This window comes from Panicum hallii, chromosome 9, assembly GCF_002211085.1.
Source record: "Panicum hallii strain FIL2 chromosome 9, PHallii_v3.1, whole genome shotgun sequence".
Taxonomy (NCBI): domain Eukaryota; kingdom Viridiplantae; phylum Streptophyta; class Magnoliopsida; order Poales; family Poaceae; genus Panicum; species Panicum hallii.
This window is the reverse complement of record NC_038050.1, coordinates 69,095,989-69,111,713: the sequence shown is the minus strand read 5'-3', so window position 1 is coordinate 69,111,713 and position 15,725 is coordinate 69,095,989. Positions and strand designations below refer to the sequence as shown.

Sequence of the window (15,725 nt, the reverse complement as noted above, 5' to 3'; positions counted from 1 at the left end):
CAAATATTTGTAGTAGTCTTACTTGAAAGATTAACCATGCATAGTCATAACATCTCATACAAAAATGTTTGCTTCCAATGGATAATATCTTTCAATAATTGAAAAAGAAAATACGGCTGTGTCAGATGCATAGCACTCCTCTAAAATAATAAAAAATAAATGTACTTCGTTGTGTCCGTTACTAAGGATACATGGGCATGTTTCCAGTAGAAGACACACCCAATACGAAAATACTGAGAACACACGCACAGAAACTAATCAAAAAAAAAGTTTTTGTTTCAAAAACTGAAACATTGTAAAATATTTTCCCTCCGTTTCAAATTATTAGTCATTTTAACTTTTCTAGATACATAGTTTTGGCTTTTCTAGATATTATGTCTAGATGCATAACAAAGCCTATAAATTTAGAAAAGTCAAAACGACTAATAATTTGGGACGGGGGATACGTATCCAGTCTAAAAATGTACATAGTCAGACTTCTAAAAATGTACAAAATTTGAATTCTCACGTTAAACAACTTTTTTATTGGATGGAGCAAAGAAGCTTGATTTTGTTTTCACTTTTTACAGAAGCAATGTTTGATCAAGTGTCTAAGTTATGGCTAATTATTTTTTCAGAAGGAAGTGGCATGCTCATTAATGGCGACATATCATCAATCTCAAGATCAACCAACTCAGTCTTTTCAAGACGATCACATTGTGCGAATGGAGTGCAGCTCAGCTGGTAAGGTTCCTTGTGGTGGAGCCAGCCCACCCGAGTTTGAGTCCTAGACTCGGCACGGGTGCTCGTATTTTTCTAGATTTATTTTAGGATTTAACCAGCGGGCCAGTGGTAGGTGACATGCCTGTCAACAGTGAGGCCCCTGTGTGACTTTGTCAATCTCAAGGATCTGACAGCTTAATCTCTCAGAGGTGTTCATAGGAGTAGAGTTGCGTGCGTGTATTGATAGGAGTGAGTGTACGTGCGTGTTTGTGAGCGTCTGCATCTGTATTGTGTTTCTTAAAAAAAAGCATTCGCATAGGTAAGGTGTTCGTGTGTACATTATATGGTACGTGTATATAAGTGTATATATCTGTTTTTTTAAAAAGGAGCGTTCCACTTGGTAGTTTGACCCCTTAATTTCCCAATTCCATTTCCATAGAGTATCCCAATCATGTTGCCGCCACACATGCAGCCACGTGCCCACATTCTGTTACCACATATATTGAAATGCATTATTATGCACAGTAGTACTGACATCAATTGTGCTAAAAGAGTATGAATATATGACTCATGCACATATGCACCTTTCCGATATTAATTAGTAAGCGAGAAAGAGTAAGTAGCAAAAAAAAAGTGGCAGTTTGAGAATATGAGAGAAATTTCGTTTGGTATCATCTGTCTCCTCAATAATGTCAACTTGGCTCTTGTGCGAGCACTCAATGTTGCTACTTGCTACTCCCCATGTTCCAGAATATAACTATCTTTAGAGTTTTTTTTCGAGACAAACCTTTTAAACGTTGACTATTGATAGTGAAAAATCATAAAGATTGATAACGTAAAAGTAATATTAGTTGATTCGTAATAAAACTAATTATCATATCATGTAATTTTTCTATTTAAAATTAATTATTTTTAGAGATATTATTGGTTAAAGATGAAAACAATTGATTTTAACTAAGTCTAAAAAATTGTTATATTTTAGCTAGTAGTTGCTAGGGATACATGATGGCTCAGCTAAACATCAGACCATGCATGATAAGGCCCCATGGTATCTATGATTCAGAAATTCTCTCATCCAGAGAATAAATAATAATTTACCCGTATGATTAGTTTGCACTAATAATTGTGTGGTACACTTGTTTAGGCCATTTAGAATGCGTTTGGTTCAGCTTTCAGAAAGCAGAAGCTGAACAAAGGGATTCAGCTTTTCTGCAGGTGCTTTGAAAAAACTATTTTTCTGTAGTACAAATTTGAAAGCAGGTTGTACCCTGCTTTTGCAGTTTTTCCAAATTTGTGAAAACTACGCATATACTATTGGTCACATATGTACCCTTTCAATTCATTTTTATATATAAGAAAATAAAGATTTTCATATATAGGAAAATAAAAATAAAAAAGTTAACTCCAAATATTTTCATATATATATATAAATAAAGATTTAAAGGAAAAAGAATTTGGTCATCACAAAGAAATATTGTATACTGTCAATTTGCATAAAGATAATATATAACTTTTTCACAGTCGACAACTCACAGCAATTTGAACCAAACGATTTTTAGCTTTTTCACATCAGGCATCTCACGTTAGCTTTTTCACAGCAGACATTTGACAGCAGTTTTTTCACAGCTCGCAGCTGAACCAAACACACCCTTATAATATTTATTTATGTTCAACCTGCAGGCACTGAATTTGTGTCACTGATGACGGCAGAATTTGCAGACGTCGATGATATATGAACATTGTTACAGCCACATAAAAAAACCTAGCAGCGAATTGAAGGCAAGGCAACTATGCAGAGTTGCAGACAGCAGTGTGGCGGTTAGCAAGTGCAAAGGCAACACGATTCTAGTATGGACCAATGATTAGGCAAGTGAAACACCCAGACTTGAGCCCTGGAACGCGTGATTGCAATTGGCGGACAGAGATAGTGCCCTCAGAAGTTCAGATCCCACTGGTGGTCAGACGACCGAGGAAAGTGCCAGTAAAACTTTTCCTCGCTTCCGGGTCAGTGGTGGTCAGTAGACCACATGCGGCAGGACCGACAGGTATATGCATATGCTTCTTTAATTTGCTTGTTGCCGGTAATGCGTTCTGCCGTGATTGCATACGTGCAAGCTTCAGCTTTTTCATGAGAATCTTTGGATTGTTTGGTTCAATTTCGATCTGAAAGGAAAACCTTGTGTTGTGGCCTTCAGAGAAATCACCGTTGCCCATCCTGTCCGGCCCATTGGCTTTACTTGAAAATTCAGGTGGTGAGCTCCTTGCATTGCCCCGCTGTTGCGTCGAGGGGAAAAAGAACAAATCACCATTGGCTCGTCACATGTCTGAGCTCGACCGCCACAGGAGGTATATGTGGTTATGGTCATGCTAAAACCATATTCAGGTCACTGGTTCAAATCTTAACAACTCTGCATGCGCAGCATGTATTGAAAAATCTTGCTTTAAATATTTGCTTCGGGTGGCGTATCATATTTGGGTCGGCCGCATATGTAGGTCCGGTTCTGATTTCACTGGATCTTTCATTGATTCTTCGTGTCCCTTGGAGATAAGTTGGGCCTGCTAGCTAGCTCATTGATTATTCGGGCTCAAATAAATTTGATCCCCCTTGATTTGTTCTAATTCTGATCCTCCATTATTTATGGGAGAATGGAGGAATCATGTTCCGCTGCTCCTTTCAATAGATGCAGGAAGGCATTGCATCAGAGGATTAGCCACCAGCAAAAGCTACTCCTCAAATGATTCAGATTCAGAACCAATGCAAAAGCAGAAGTTATCCGTGGGGAATGTTCACATTTAATTTTTTTTACCGTGTTCACGTACACACACGCACACTCTCGCTCATCCTTATGAACATAGCACTATTAATCATTAGCTAGAATCAGGAACTCCATTAGACTTGCTTAGCCTTATGTTCGGTGTCTAGTTTATTACAAGATGACACACCTTATCGTTCAAAGAGATTACTACCCTAATAATCATTGCCTATTGGCATCATCAGCCGATCACCATCGTCCTGGTATGACCGTCGAGCTGTCTAGCTAGTTATTTTCCTTGTGATTGATTGGATGCAAGAACGTAGAGTATATATATGTCAGAAGTACAGACGACTAAGGAGCATGTGATCGAAAATTACGTGATGCATGTATTCGGTGTGGATCGATGACGTCTACAAAATTAACAACTAGTCGTGGAACGAGAGTAAACATTTTTTTTTGCGAGATAGAAGATAAGTGCTGTGACTAGCTTATCTAGAGTCTCAGGAAAGCCACCCTCGTTTATCTAGGTATTTTTCATTCAGGTTGTGTTTAAAGTAATGCATGCATGAGTCACTCGCGCAAGCACAACAATTCTGCTTCTTTTTTCTGTTTTAGTTCATCCCGAAGTCCACTCAAACGTACCTAAAACATCACAAATATTTTGAAGTTCAAAAATTAACTGGTACAACAGAAAGCCTAAATTATTTTGGTTTTTTATTATCGGCCAATTATTGGCAATAAGCCTCTTCGAAAACTGAAGGACATCAAGATCAATCCAGTCAGGATATCAATAATGCCTATAGGATTAGTTATAGCGACTCATGGAAACTTCGTACAGCTTGATTGGAGGATTAACTGATGAGCAACGACGACCTATCATGCATGCATGCTTCCCGTCACCAAACTCTACTGGTCAACGCCTGTCTGTTTGTCACCAACGCTGAAAGCTTATCCAGTGTTGCTTGTTAATAAGGAACCACCCCAATCAGTACGTATAGTTTAGGCCAATTATTTCAGAAGAATACTAGCAAATGGCAATAGATTTGTGTGTTCCACATCATCAGATGGCCTCCTCCAAATATGGCAAAGTCCAAGGAGTTATCAATCGGAGATAAGAGTGTCTCCACGTCCGCTCTCCTGCTTGTATGTTTCTCCCTCTTCATGTAGACTCCCAACGCAAATAAGCTAAGTGGCGTATGCATGATGATTAAACATGTCCGGGGCATACATTGGACCAGGCTAAAATGACACAAACATATGAAATGTTGGTCCAACCATGCATATCGTGCTCCATTCAAATTCATAGGGTAGAAATAGATAAAAATACGAAATTCAAGAATTAATAAACGCTGTGGATATGAACACGTAGTAATTTCACGATCAAAACCCACAAATTAAAACTAGCAATAAAATGCTAATTCTTAATAGATGTAATAAAACATCAGAAAATGATTGGAACATGTCACCAAGGACACTTGGTACTTGATGACCTTCTAATTGGTGTGCTAACACTTGTAACGTCTTCTCTCTATTTTTTTCCATGGACTATCAAAGAAGTCACCGGGGTGATATGGCAGGTTAGGTTCCACGATGTAATGAAACTTATCCAAGCACACCAAGTATACATATATTTTTGAATTTATTTTAAAAACTATCAGCAATATTTTTTTTATGGTTGGCGACGTGCTAATCAACAACAAGGTACGTTAACCTCAAGTCCTCAATATCGTACAATCTTTAAAAGAAAACATGTCACCGGGTTAATCTAGAAGGTATTCTGGTTCTCTTTTTCCCTGCGAATGAATGCAGCATATAAAAAGGTCTTATGGCAAGCGACTTTGGGCCGTTTAGATCCACCGGATTAATTTTTAGTCCTATCATATCGGATGTTTTAACACCAATTAGAAATATTAGATATAGGTTAATTACAAAACTAATTGCATAAATGGAGGCTAATTCGCGAGACGAGTCCATTAAACCTAATTAGTCCATAATTTGATAATGTTGTGCTACAATAAATATGTACTAATGATGGATTAATTAGGCTTAATAGATTCGTCTCGGAGTTAGTCTTTATTTATACAATTAGTTTTATATTTAGCTCATAATTAGTCCTTCTAATTGGTATTCAAACATCCGATACATCCGGAGTAAAAATTAGTATCTGGATCCAAACAGCCCCTTTTATCTTTGTTTATTTGATAAAAAAGATGAAAAAAACACCTCACAAACCCAAAGTCGCTACCACTAGTCCTCAAGCTAGCGACTTGGCTCTCCACCAGCGGCACATTGCCGTAGCAGTGCCAAGTCAAGAGCAAACTAGAACCTGCAGGTACGGTGGAGCTCCTTGGACGGCAGATAAGCTCCGCTGAGATTGGAATCCATGCGGTCGGCATCCACTGTACTATCGAGGAGATCGCATTCCAAAAGCTGGACACTTTTAAAAACCTCCCAAACAAATCCAGCGACACAGGCACACAGCACACTCACTGATCACGATCACGATAGAACCCATGAGAGCTCGGCCTTGTTCGTGCGTCCAGCCAAACACGAGTACACGACCGGCCTTCCCCGGCCGCCGGTCGGCGGTTGCTGCCGGTACGCCCCTATCCGGGCCTAGAAGATGCTCCTTTTTCCTTCGTGACAAGTGACTGGTCAGTACTCGTGGGACGGCACGAGCACTGGCGCCGGGCCTCGCTGTCGCCGGGGAGGGAGGTCGTCGTGACCGCTGCGTGGCGGGCGCCGGGCGGCGACGGGTAAGGCATCTAGTGGGCGCCCGGGCGGCCTCGCCGAGCAAAATGCGCGTGGGATCCCTGTGCTGTCCCGACGACGGCGACCGGACGGGCGGCCGACTCCTCCAGGGCAGGCTGCGCCTGGTGGCCGCGCGGCAACACAGACGGATAAAGAAAGGGCAGCAAGTGTAAGCAATCACAGGATGCAGGCACGTTCTTCGAAGTTGGAGCGTTGACTTCTTTTCTCTCGCTATTTTGAACAATTTTGACGATTGATCTATCTAGCAGATCTTAAAATTGATGAAAACGAAATCATCGTCCATGTATCATTGTCGAAGGATATGGTGTTTACAACTAAATGAACAATTATCTGCAAATATAAGCATTCGTACTAAATTGTAGGCTCAAACACGATTGGACCTAAAGTTGGAACACTAACTTTATCCCCTCTTGAATTGTTATTTTTTTTAAAACCCAACACAGATCTCTCACACATACGTAAGCACTGTCATCCATATAAACACACGCACCTAACCATACTTTTATGAGGAGACTAAGCAAGCATATCTTAAGATTAACAAAGTCACTACAGATATTTCGATATCAACGGGTATTTTGCCTACCATTGAAAGAATAGCGTCGGTTAAATTTAAAAATAATGAAAGGAAGATGTTGTATTTTTATTTGGTTAAATTACATCACTTGTGTCATATCTATTATTCTCTATTGCAATGGTTGAAGCGGACTTGTCTTTTTCTATGATCAATGTGGTAACTTTAAGCCTCGGCAGACTCTTTAATTGAATTAATTTGGGTATTCAAATACATTTTTACTATTTTTATTTTAAAATTTAACTACTAATTAATTATATTTTACGTTGGCTCTTTATCTAAGTATTAGCTACCCAATATCAATAGAAATTGAAATGTCACCTTTATTATTTTTAAAATTTTATTGTTTGTTAATTGTGTCATGTGGGATCTTTATTTAGTTATTTTGCCTATGTTTGTATAGAATCTAGCTGTTAGTTTCCTTATTTTTTAATTCCGCATTTATCTATTTATTGATCATATTGGACATGGACTCTTTTGTTAATCAAGACCACTAGATCATCATAAAATTAATGTGCATACTATTTTGCTTTTTTTATACCATGGTAATTTCTAGACCTTGAACGTGGTGGCTTCATAATGTTAGGATAATAGATTGGACCCATGTATGGAGAACTAGGAAGCAGACACATGTATGGTCATAAAAGCTTAGCACAACCTCGTTTTCTTCTTTTTCGTCGGCATGTCCTATTAGCAAATATACATGACCTAGTGTGATGCATGTCATTACTGTATATTAAATTTTAAATTTATGTTATTAGATTGAGTCGCCTACATCCAATTTTAAATACCCCTCCCCTATGATTTCTATATTTCTCATCAATATGGGCCTTTACAAACTTTTTGCAGAAATATAAACTAATTTTGTATGATGAGCCGTACAAATCGAATGATAATCTACCTCCTATGGATTATAGCTATCTAGATTTCTCACAAATATATTCATCATGGTCCATAAAACTATTAAACAATATTATTCTCTCTTCCCCCACCCCCACCCCCACCATGCCGCGATCTAATATTATGATCAAAGATCCGATGAACTGAACAAAATACATATCGATTGCGTCAACAAAACTTATTGAAAACTTTGTTTTTCCAATATATTCATAATCCAACTACTCCTTTCGTTCCAAATTATTAGTCAGTTTGAAGACAAAACGATTAATAATTTGGAACATAGAGAATATTGCTCTCAATAATGCAATTAAACAAGACCCTCAAGAAATCCTTCTAATCCAGCATAAGCTCCTCCTCGAAACCCAGCAAAGTCAAACCTAGCCCACGTATACTTTGGTCTTGTTCCTTTGTTTACCCCGTTCGCTCCCGACCTTAATTCATTGAACCTGGACACGATTTGACCTTCTCTCTGTCCTCCGCCTTTGCATCCGTCATCTTTCCCGTTCCTCCTTTAAAAAACAGCGGAGCTTTCCCCGCCTCACCCACAATTGCGTCTACATTCCAAACAACCCTCCGCCATCCAATCTGCCAGTTAATAGTAGTACTCCATTTGTGGGGCCCGCGAACTCAAAAGAGAAAGCAAAGAGGAAAAGGTCTCAAGGTCGACCAAAGTACTTGGGAGAGGAACGTCAGAGTAAGCAAAAGAAGATCTCTGCTCTTTTACATTGCTCGCTTTTCATTTGTTTTCTACTGCGTAAAATTTGTTACTTGGAGGAGAAATATTTCGAAACCGCAGTCATAAAGCGTTCATCTCCTGCCTTGTTTTGTTTCCTCTCGCTGTTCTTTAGTTTCAGTGAACCTGCTTTATGATTTATAATACGAACTAATGTTGGGTTTATTCAGTGAACCTTTTTAGCCAGTCTTTTGTCTGCGTCAGATCGACCGTACTAGACGCAATCACCCCTAAAGATGAATTGATCGATCCTTAGAGGCACTGCCAATATAAGAAGCAATTGTCAGACTGAATATTTCAGTCTCTCTCTCTCTCTCTCTCTCTCTCTCTCTACTGCAATTTTCAGTTGCATGTATCCTTGCACTTATAGCTAGAGACTGATGGTTGTATATCGATAAAGTTATGATTCATTAATTGGTGTGTTTTCAGGGAAAAAAGTTTTTGAGTGAAATCTGATCATGACCTAGTAGTTGACTGAACATTCGAGGTTCTCCTTATGCCCTGATCTGTGCTGAATAGTACAGTAGAATGCGATGCGAGGCATGGAGAGAGGTAGACCAACATGAGCGAGCTAGGATGCTTTTCTAAGCAAGTGATGAGAGCCATCAAGAGTGCCTGGAATCTGTCAGGCAGAGAATGCGGTGCTGGTTGCTGTGCGCTTTAGAACCTTCCACCTCGTCGCCTCATCACATTTGCATGTGTAGATCTGACTGAAGAACTAGTGATGAATTTGGCCTACCTTTGTGGCGCATGACTTGAGTTCTTGGACCAGGTTGATGCGATTTACAGCCCATGATTCATGGCCAAGATTTGCAAAAAACCAATAATTTATTACAAATATATCCTTTTTTTGTGGTGACTGTCTGTCGAGCGTGGGGTGGTATTTATGATACATCGTCAGATAGTGATTTAGAATCAGAATTAACAACCGCATTATTGAGGCTTTGCTAGCTTGGTTGTACTGTGATGTGGAGTATGTCTTTTAATAGTTGATAGGAGTTTAGCTTTGTGAAATCTGTCGATAGATTGATCAGTCTGTTAAACTTCCCTTACAAAAAGGAAAGGAGCTGAACTTATCGTTTCTTTGTAGTCTGTAGTAGTTGTTAACTCGATATGGACGGAAGTTGACAATATGACTGTCTTTCATTTCTTGATTATTTTGATACATGCATGTGTACCTGTCCTCTTCTCATCCAATTGTAGATGTTGTTCGGATATACATGGGTTCTTGGGCTAAGAAAGTCTCCTTTGTTTTTCTACTTGATAAACTGCGACTGGTGGTGCAATTATGAACATCCCAGGGCAAGGTAAACACATGGCAACTAGGTGTCTAGGTCCTGTTTTGCAGATAAATTAGAGCCACCCAGAGTGCCTGGAATCTCCTAAAAAATGTCTTTTTGTTCGTCCGAAGAAAATGTATTTCCAGGATCAGTGGTGTCAGAACCCTCCACACTTAATTGACCAAGCCTCAAAGTTAAAATGGCGAAAATTCAAGGCCCCTGTTTCTGACATGGAAATTTGCCTGAATATGAACCAATTATGTACTTTGACTGCCACCCCAGGAAACTGCTACAATTTGGCTTGAATAACTGCCCAGTTTCATGACTTCTCCGCAACTTCAGAAGCTGTTTAGTACAGTCTCAAGTTGTAAAGTCTAATCTGTATGCTTCTTACACCAAATACAGACTTGACAACTTAGATTTAATTCTTCTCCCTTAGTTTCAGTTCATTCTCTTTCAACTGCTGCTGTGTCTGCAAAATCATTTAAAACTTGACATGGCGTTCAGCAACCGTCGAGCTATGCAATAACCTATTCATTGTGTAGTCGTTCCCTGCCGCTATGTTGAACATAGTGCATTTTCCGTTGCAGATTCATAGCTTGCTTCTCATCTTGACACCTATTAAAATAGAGGTTGACCTTGAGCTGTAGTAGGAGCTCCTCTGCATCTGTGTATATATAACAGGGACACCATCCCTGGCTTCTTCACAATGCAACAAAGCAGGCCTTCAACTGTGGGTTAAGTGCTTCTGCTGCTATCATCTCAGCACCACTGTGTAGGTTTTCTTTCCTAGTTCATCCTCGATGCTTATACATGATGCTGTGATCAGAAGTTTTTTGGTTCATTGGAAACAACTCATTGGTTGTGTTGGTTGTTCAGTGCTTGTTAGTAGTACATCCATGCGTGTTTGCTCAACTCTTCAAACAAACAAAAAAATTCTGATATTACTTCGTTTTGATCTTACTACCTTAGTTGCGCCACGCATGCTGCTGGTTGCATGTTATGTGATGTGAATTTTGATTCACAAAATAACTGGATCTTTTTCATCTGACGAAACTGGTAGAAGAACCGATGGATATGTCATTTGTATCTCCTGTGCTACCAGTTGATCAATGATGTTTTCTTGCACTATCATGCTGCCGGTGTGATTCCTTCGTGCTTCTCTACTTTGCTTCGCAGTTAGGCGTACACTCCTGAAACACCAGCAATGCCACGAGTCGTGTCTGATGGAGGAGAAAGCATCGACACCGACGTCGCCAGCCGGACGTCATCGCACCGTCGCGTGGACAGCGTCCAGCATGGGCACGGCTACAAGGTCGGCGTCCCGCCGAAGAAGAGCCTCTTCGCCGAGTTCTCCGACGCGGTGAAGGAGACGTTCTTCGCCGACGATCCGCTGCGGCAGTTCAAGGACCTGCCCAGATCCAAGAAGATATGGCTCGGCTTGCAGCAAGTCTTCCCCGTGCTCGACTGGGGCAGGAACTACTCCCTCGGCAAGTTCAAGGGCGACCTCATCGCCGGGCTCACCATTGCCAGCCTCTGCATACCACAGGTCAGTGAACCTGTACCTCTCTTGATGATCAGCAACAGCAAAGTCGATGCACTGAGGCAATCTGATGTATAATATGTGCCTTCAACTATGTATAGGACATCGGTTATTCCAAGCTTGCTAACCTGCCACCACAAGTCGGGCTATGTAAGTGCACCCATACACATTCCTCTCTTCGTTCTAGTTTTTGAAAGATCTCTCTTCGGTCTAGTTGAGCTGAGGTCACTTTCAGCAATTGTGCTGATCAGACAAGTGTGGTCACCATTTTTACAGACAGCAGCTTTGTCCCGCCTCTGATATATGCGGCGATGGGCAGCTCCAGGGATATAGCCATCGGCCCAGTGGCTGTGGTGTCGCTGTTGCTCGGTACTCTCCTCCAAAATGAGATTGACCCGAACACGCACCCACTGGAGTACAGACGGCTGGCGTTCACCGCGACGTTCTTCGCAGGGATTACTCAGGCTGCGCTTGGATTCTTCAGGTCAGTGTCTTCTGATGATTCTTGATTTGTCAGTTCTTGTGGTTTTTTGGCATGAAAAGTTTATGTAGCTAGTCTGTAACTGAACACTATGACAGGCTAGGGTTTATCATAGAGTTCTTGTCTCATGCTGCCATCGTTGGATTCATGGCCGGTGCTGCCATCACCATTGCTCTTCAGCAACTGAAAGGATTCCTTGGAATTGCACATTTCACCAAGAAAAGTGATATTGTATCGGTCATGGAATCAGTCTGGGGAAATGTTCACCATGGGGTAAGATATTGTACCTTGTGGATCTTTTTCTCCTGTCTGATGAAACCCCAATATTTGAGCACTTGAAACAATTTATCCTGTACTCTTGCTGCAGTGGAATTGGCAGACAATACTGATCGGCGCATCCTTCCTGGCATTCCTTCTGGTTGCCAAGTACATTGTAAGACAACATTAACATGCTCCAGAATCACATATTAGTTTTTTCACTATTTGAGGTAAGCACACTGTCTCTTTCGATAATTCAGGGGAAGAAGAATAAGAGGCTCTTTTGGGTCTCCGCGATCGCACCACTCATTTCAGTGATCATATCCACCTTTTTTGTGTACATCACTCGTGCAGACAAGCATGGCGTTTCAATTGTAAGTCATACTTGACTACTTTCAGAAAGGCAGCAGTATCTTATCAGTTGAAGTTAACAAAAAAGATCATCACTGAATAACTGCAGGTCAAGAACATAAAGAAAGGTATCAACCCACCTTCAGTTAGTCTCATATACTTCAGTGGCCCATACCTGGCGACAGGATTCAGAGTTGGGGCAGTAGCTGGAATGATAGGCCTAACGGTGAGTTTAACCCTTTCTTCTTCTTCTTTTTAAGGAAACACAGACTTCTCAATCTAAAATTCTCAAATTTATGAAGCAATGTGCTAATTAATCAAGCGATGCAAATTTATCAGGAAGCAATTGCAATTGGAAGAACATTTGCTGCACTGAAGGACTACCAGATTGATGGGAACAAAGAAATGGTGGCTCTAGGAACCATGAACATTGTTGGTTCAATGACTTCTTGCTATGTAGCCACGGGTAACAATTAATTCAGCCTAAAACATTTCATAGACCATACAGATGTACAATTTTTCTGACAGAATCTATTCCTCATAGGTTCTTTCTCACGGTCAGCAGTTAATTACATGGCTGGCTGCACAACAGCAGTGTCAAATGTTGTTATGGCAATTGTCGTAATGCTTACACTGCTGTTGATCACCCCATTGTTCAAGTACACTCCCAATGCCATCCTTTCCTCTATCATCATATCAGCAGTGCTCGGCCTAATTGACTATGAGTCGGCCTACCTTATCTGGAAAGTTGATAAATTGGACTTTCTAGCATGTCTGGGAGCATTCATCGGGGTCATATTTTCATCAGTGGAATATGGCTTGCTCATTGCGGTGTGAATCACAACCATTTCTTGTATGCTACCAACAATTGAGTTCCTGTATAGTAGATGAAGAGAATTTGACTCTTGACTTTTATGAATAGGTTGCAATATCACTTGCTAAAATTCTTCTCCAAGTAACACGGCCAAGAACAGCTTTACTCGGAAACCTTCCACGAACAACTATATACAGGAATGTTGAACAATATCCAGATGCTACCAAGGTTCCAGGCGTGCTAATTGTTAGAGTGGACTCAGCTATCTACTTCACAAACTCCAACTATGTTAAAGAGAGGTAAAATGCTTGTATTCAGAATCTGCTTCTGTCACTGGAATGACTAGAAGTATAAGGTTTCAGAGTGGCATATTTTGCTTTCTTTTTGTTATTGTCACGGATACCGCTCCTTTTGATAAAATGAGGCGACCTGAGGCATTATAAAATAATATAAAGCTAAATGTACAAGTATCATAAGTAAAGGATAGGATGCTAATGCTTGCAAGAAATATCACACAAACCCTTTTCTCTTTATATCTATGTACGATGCATAAGGATTTGGCATGACAGGCACTCTTGGCTTAGTTATTTTTTAGGCCCACCCATTAAATTATAATTTGAAATTTTTTTAATATAACTAGATGATGTGATTACCAGCAATATTTTTTTCTATTCGAACCGATTGTTTCTTAATTTGGAGGGTAACATCAATGCTAAGGCTGTTATCTGATCAGAAGCAGAAAGTCAACTTGCAAATCCTTTTAAAGAAAATGCGAGAACGTTAGAAGTGAAGCTTTTCTAGGATTGGCTACGTGTCTGATCCTAAACGCCATACAAGATGGATATTTTAATGGAATAAGGTTAATTAGGTGCCGTTCGAGAAAATATTAAATTGGGTGCATTATTGTGTCATGTTCAGTACTGTTACAGAACTGTGTTATGATTTTGAAAGCCGTTAGAGAAAAAAACGGTGCTTCATTACAATATATCTTTCAGGATCCTGAGATGGCTCAGAGACGAGGAGGAACAACAACAGGACCAAAAGTTATCAAAAATTGAGTTTCTTATTGTTGAGCTATCTCGTAAGAACGAAGCTGAATTATTTTATCTCAAATAAGTCAATATTCTTTTACTACAGGTAGTAATTCAGAAAATTGTTTTAACTCTAAACAGCTGTAATTGACATCGACACGAGCGGAATCCACGCCTTGGAGGAGTTGTTAAAAGCACTTGAAAAGCGCAAGATTCAGGTAAATCGCCAAATCTAATGATCAAACTTCACAGCTATTAGCAATCTAGCTGCCATACTGCTAGTCTGCTACCACAAAAATGTTGGTGGAACAAACCCCTCACTAAGATCAAAATCCATTTCTATCACTTACAGCTGGTTCTTGCCAATCCTGGGCCAGTGGTGATCCAGAAGCTCCGCTCAGCGAAGTTCACAGACTTGATTGGTGAGGACAAGATATTCCTGACGGTCGGCGATGCTGTGAAGAAATTTGCTCCCAAGGTGGTGGATAATGTCTGAAAGAGTTTCAGAATCATGTACAGGAGGAGCAAAGAGAAGTCTAGCTATTCTTTATTAAACTCCATGTTTGCCAGTGACCAGTGTGAATTTATAGAGTGGAAAGCAGCACAGATTACAGAACGGGAGTAAATGACATGGTTTGCAAAATGGTAAATAAAGAAGATGCGCTAGAGCTGGAGCACATCATGTTTGCAAGATGTGGTTGGATAAAAAGCAGATGGTGGCCTAGTTGCGCGTCTATGCGAGTCCGTGGTTGTGGAGTCCGTTCTCTGTTGGCAAGCACTTAGGAGATCGAAGGTTTTATTTGATGGACAAGAAGATATCGGTGCCTAATGATTAACACAACACCACCTCATCGTGAAAAAGAATAGTGACCTGTTTGCGATTTCAGTCTTTGTGTGCATACAATAGTCTATCCCGTTCCCGTGTAATTTCAAGCTTTACGGTGAGGTTTTACATTTTGCTTATGTATACTCTGTTACGTTGATGCATTCCCAAGGGTTCCCTGACACCAATTTTTTTTTTAAAAAAAAGCTCGATTGTGGAGTGTGACGAATTTGTTAAAGAGGGCGTTCTGACATTGTTTCCCTATTACATTCCTACTGGATATGCATGTGCAAGATTTTTTTTTTTTGAAGAAAATGCATGTGCAAGATGCATCAGAGATCAGACCCCGCACTTGCCTCCCTAGTTCCAAGCTAGTTAGCGATTCCTGGTTCACTAGTCACCAGCCCGACAGAGAAGCAGAGAGACACGAGGCTCACCTGGCCGTGGCCGCCCGGAATCCGCTAGCCTAGCCAAGATGCTGATCTCCGGTCGCCGTAGCCAGTCGGTGACGGCGCACCGTGCCATCCATCGCCGCGCGTGCTGGAAAGCCCACGGCGCCGGCGCGTAGGAGGGCACCGAGCCACCGAGGAAGCAGCCCCCGGTTGCTGGCCCGCCGCTGCGAGCCGTACGGCCGCGCAACCACCGCGGTCTCGCCCGCCGCCATTACTGATTTGGGCGGGCTCTGCACAGCCCATAGGCATGGTTAGCCG

At 40.8% G+C, this 15,725-nt stretch overlaps 1 protein-coding gene across 2 annotated transcripts; it reads left to right on the top strand.

Moving 5' to 3' along the window:
* The first annotated feature begins 8,267 nt into the window (after nt 1-8,267).
* On the top strand, nt 8,268-15,253 carry LOC112877135 (sulfate transporter 1.2-like). 2 transcript variants are annotated; one of them, XM_025941342.1, is made up of 14 exons: nt 8,268-8,395; nt 10,894-11,263; nt 11,359-11,407; nt 11,534-11,741; nt 11,837-12,011; nt 12,106-12,171; nt 12,257-12,370; nt 12,457-12,573; nt 12,687-12,813; nt 12,892-13,178; nt 13,270-13,460; nt 14,157-14,242; nt 14,334-14,410; nt 14,545-15,253. In XM_025941342.1, the coding sequence occupies exons 2-14, from the start codon at nt 10,922-10,924 to the stop codon at nt 14,686-14,688; spliced, it is 1,983 nt and encodes a 660-aa protein (XP_025797127.1). In that variant the 5' UTR covers nt 8,268-8,395; nt 10,894-10,921; the 3' UTR covers nt 14,689-15,253. The 2 variants fall into 2 exon arrangements, with proteins under 2 accessions (XP_025797127.1, XP_025797128.1); XM_025941343.1 differs by lacking the exon at nt 8,268-8,395 and adding an exon at nt 10,343-10,489.
* The last annotated feature ends 472 nt before the right edge of the window (nt 15,254-15,725 follow it).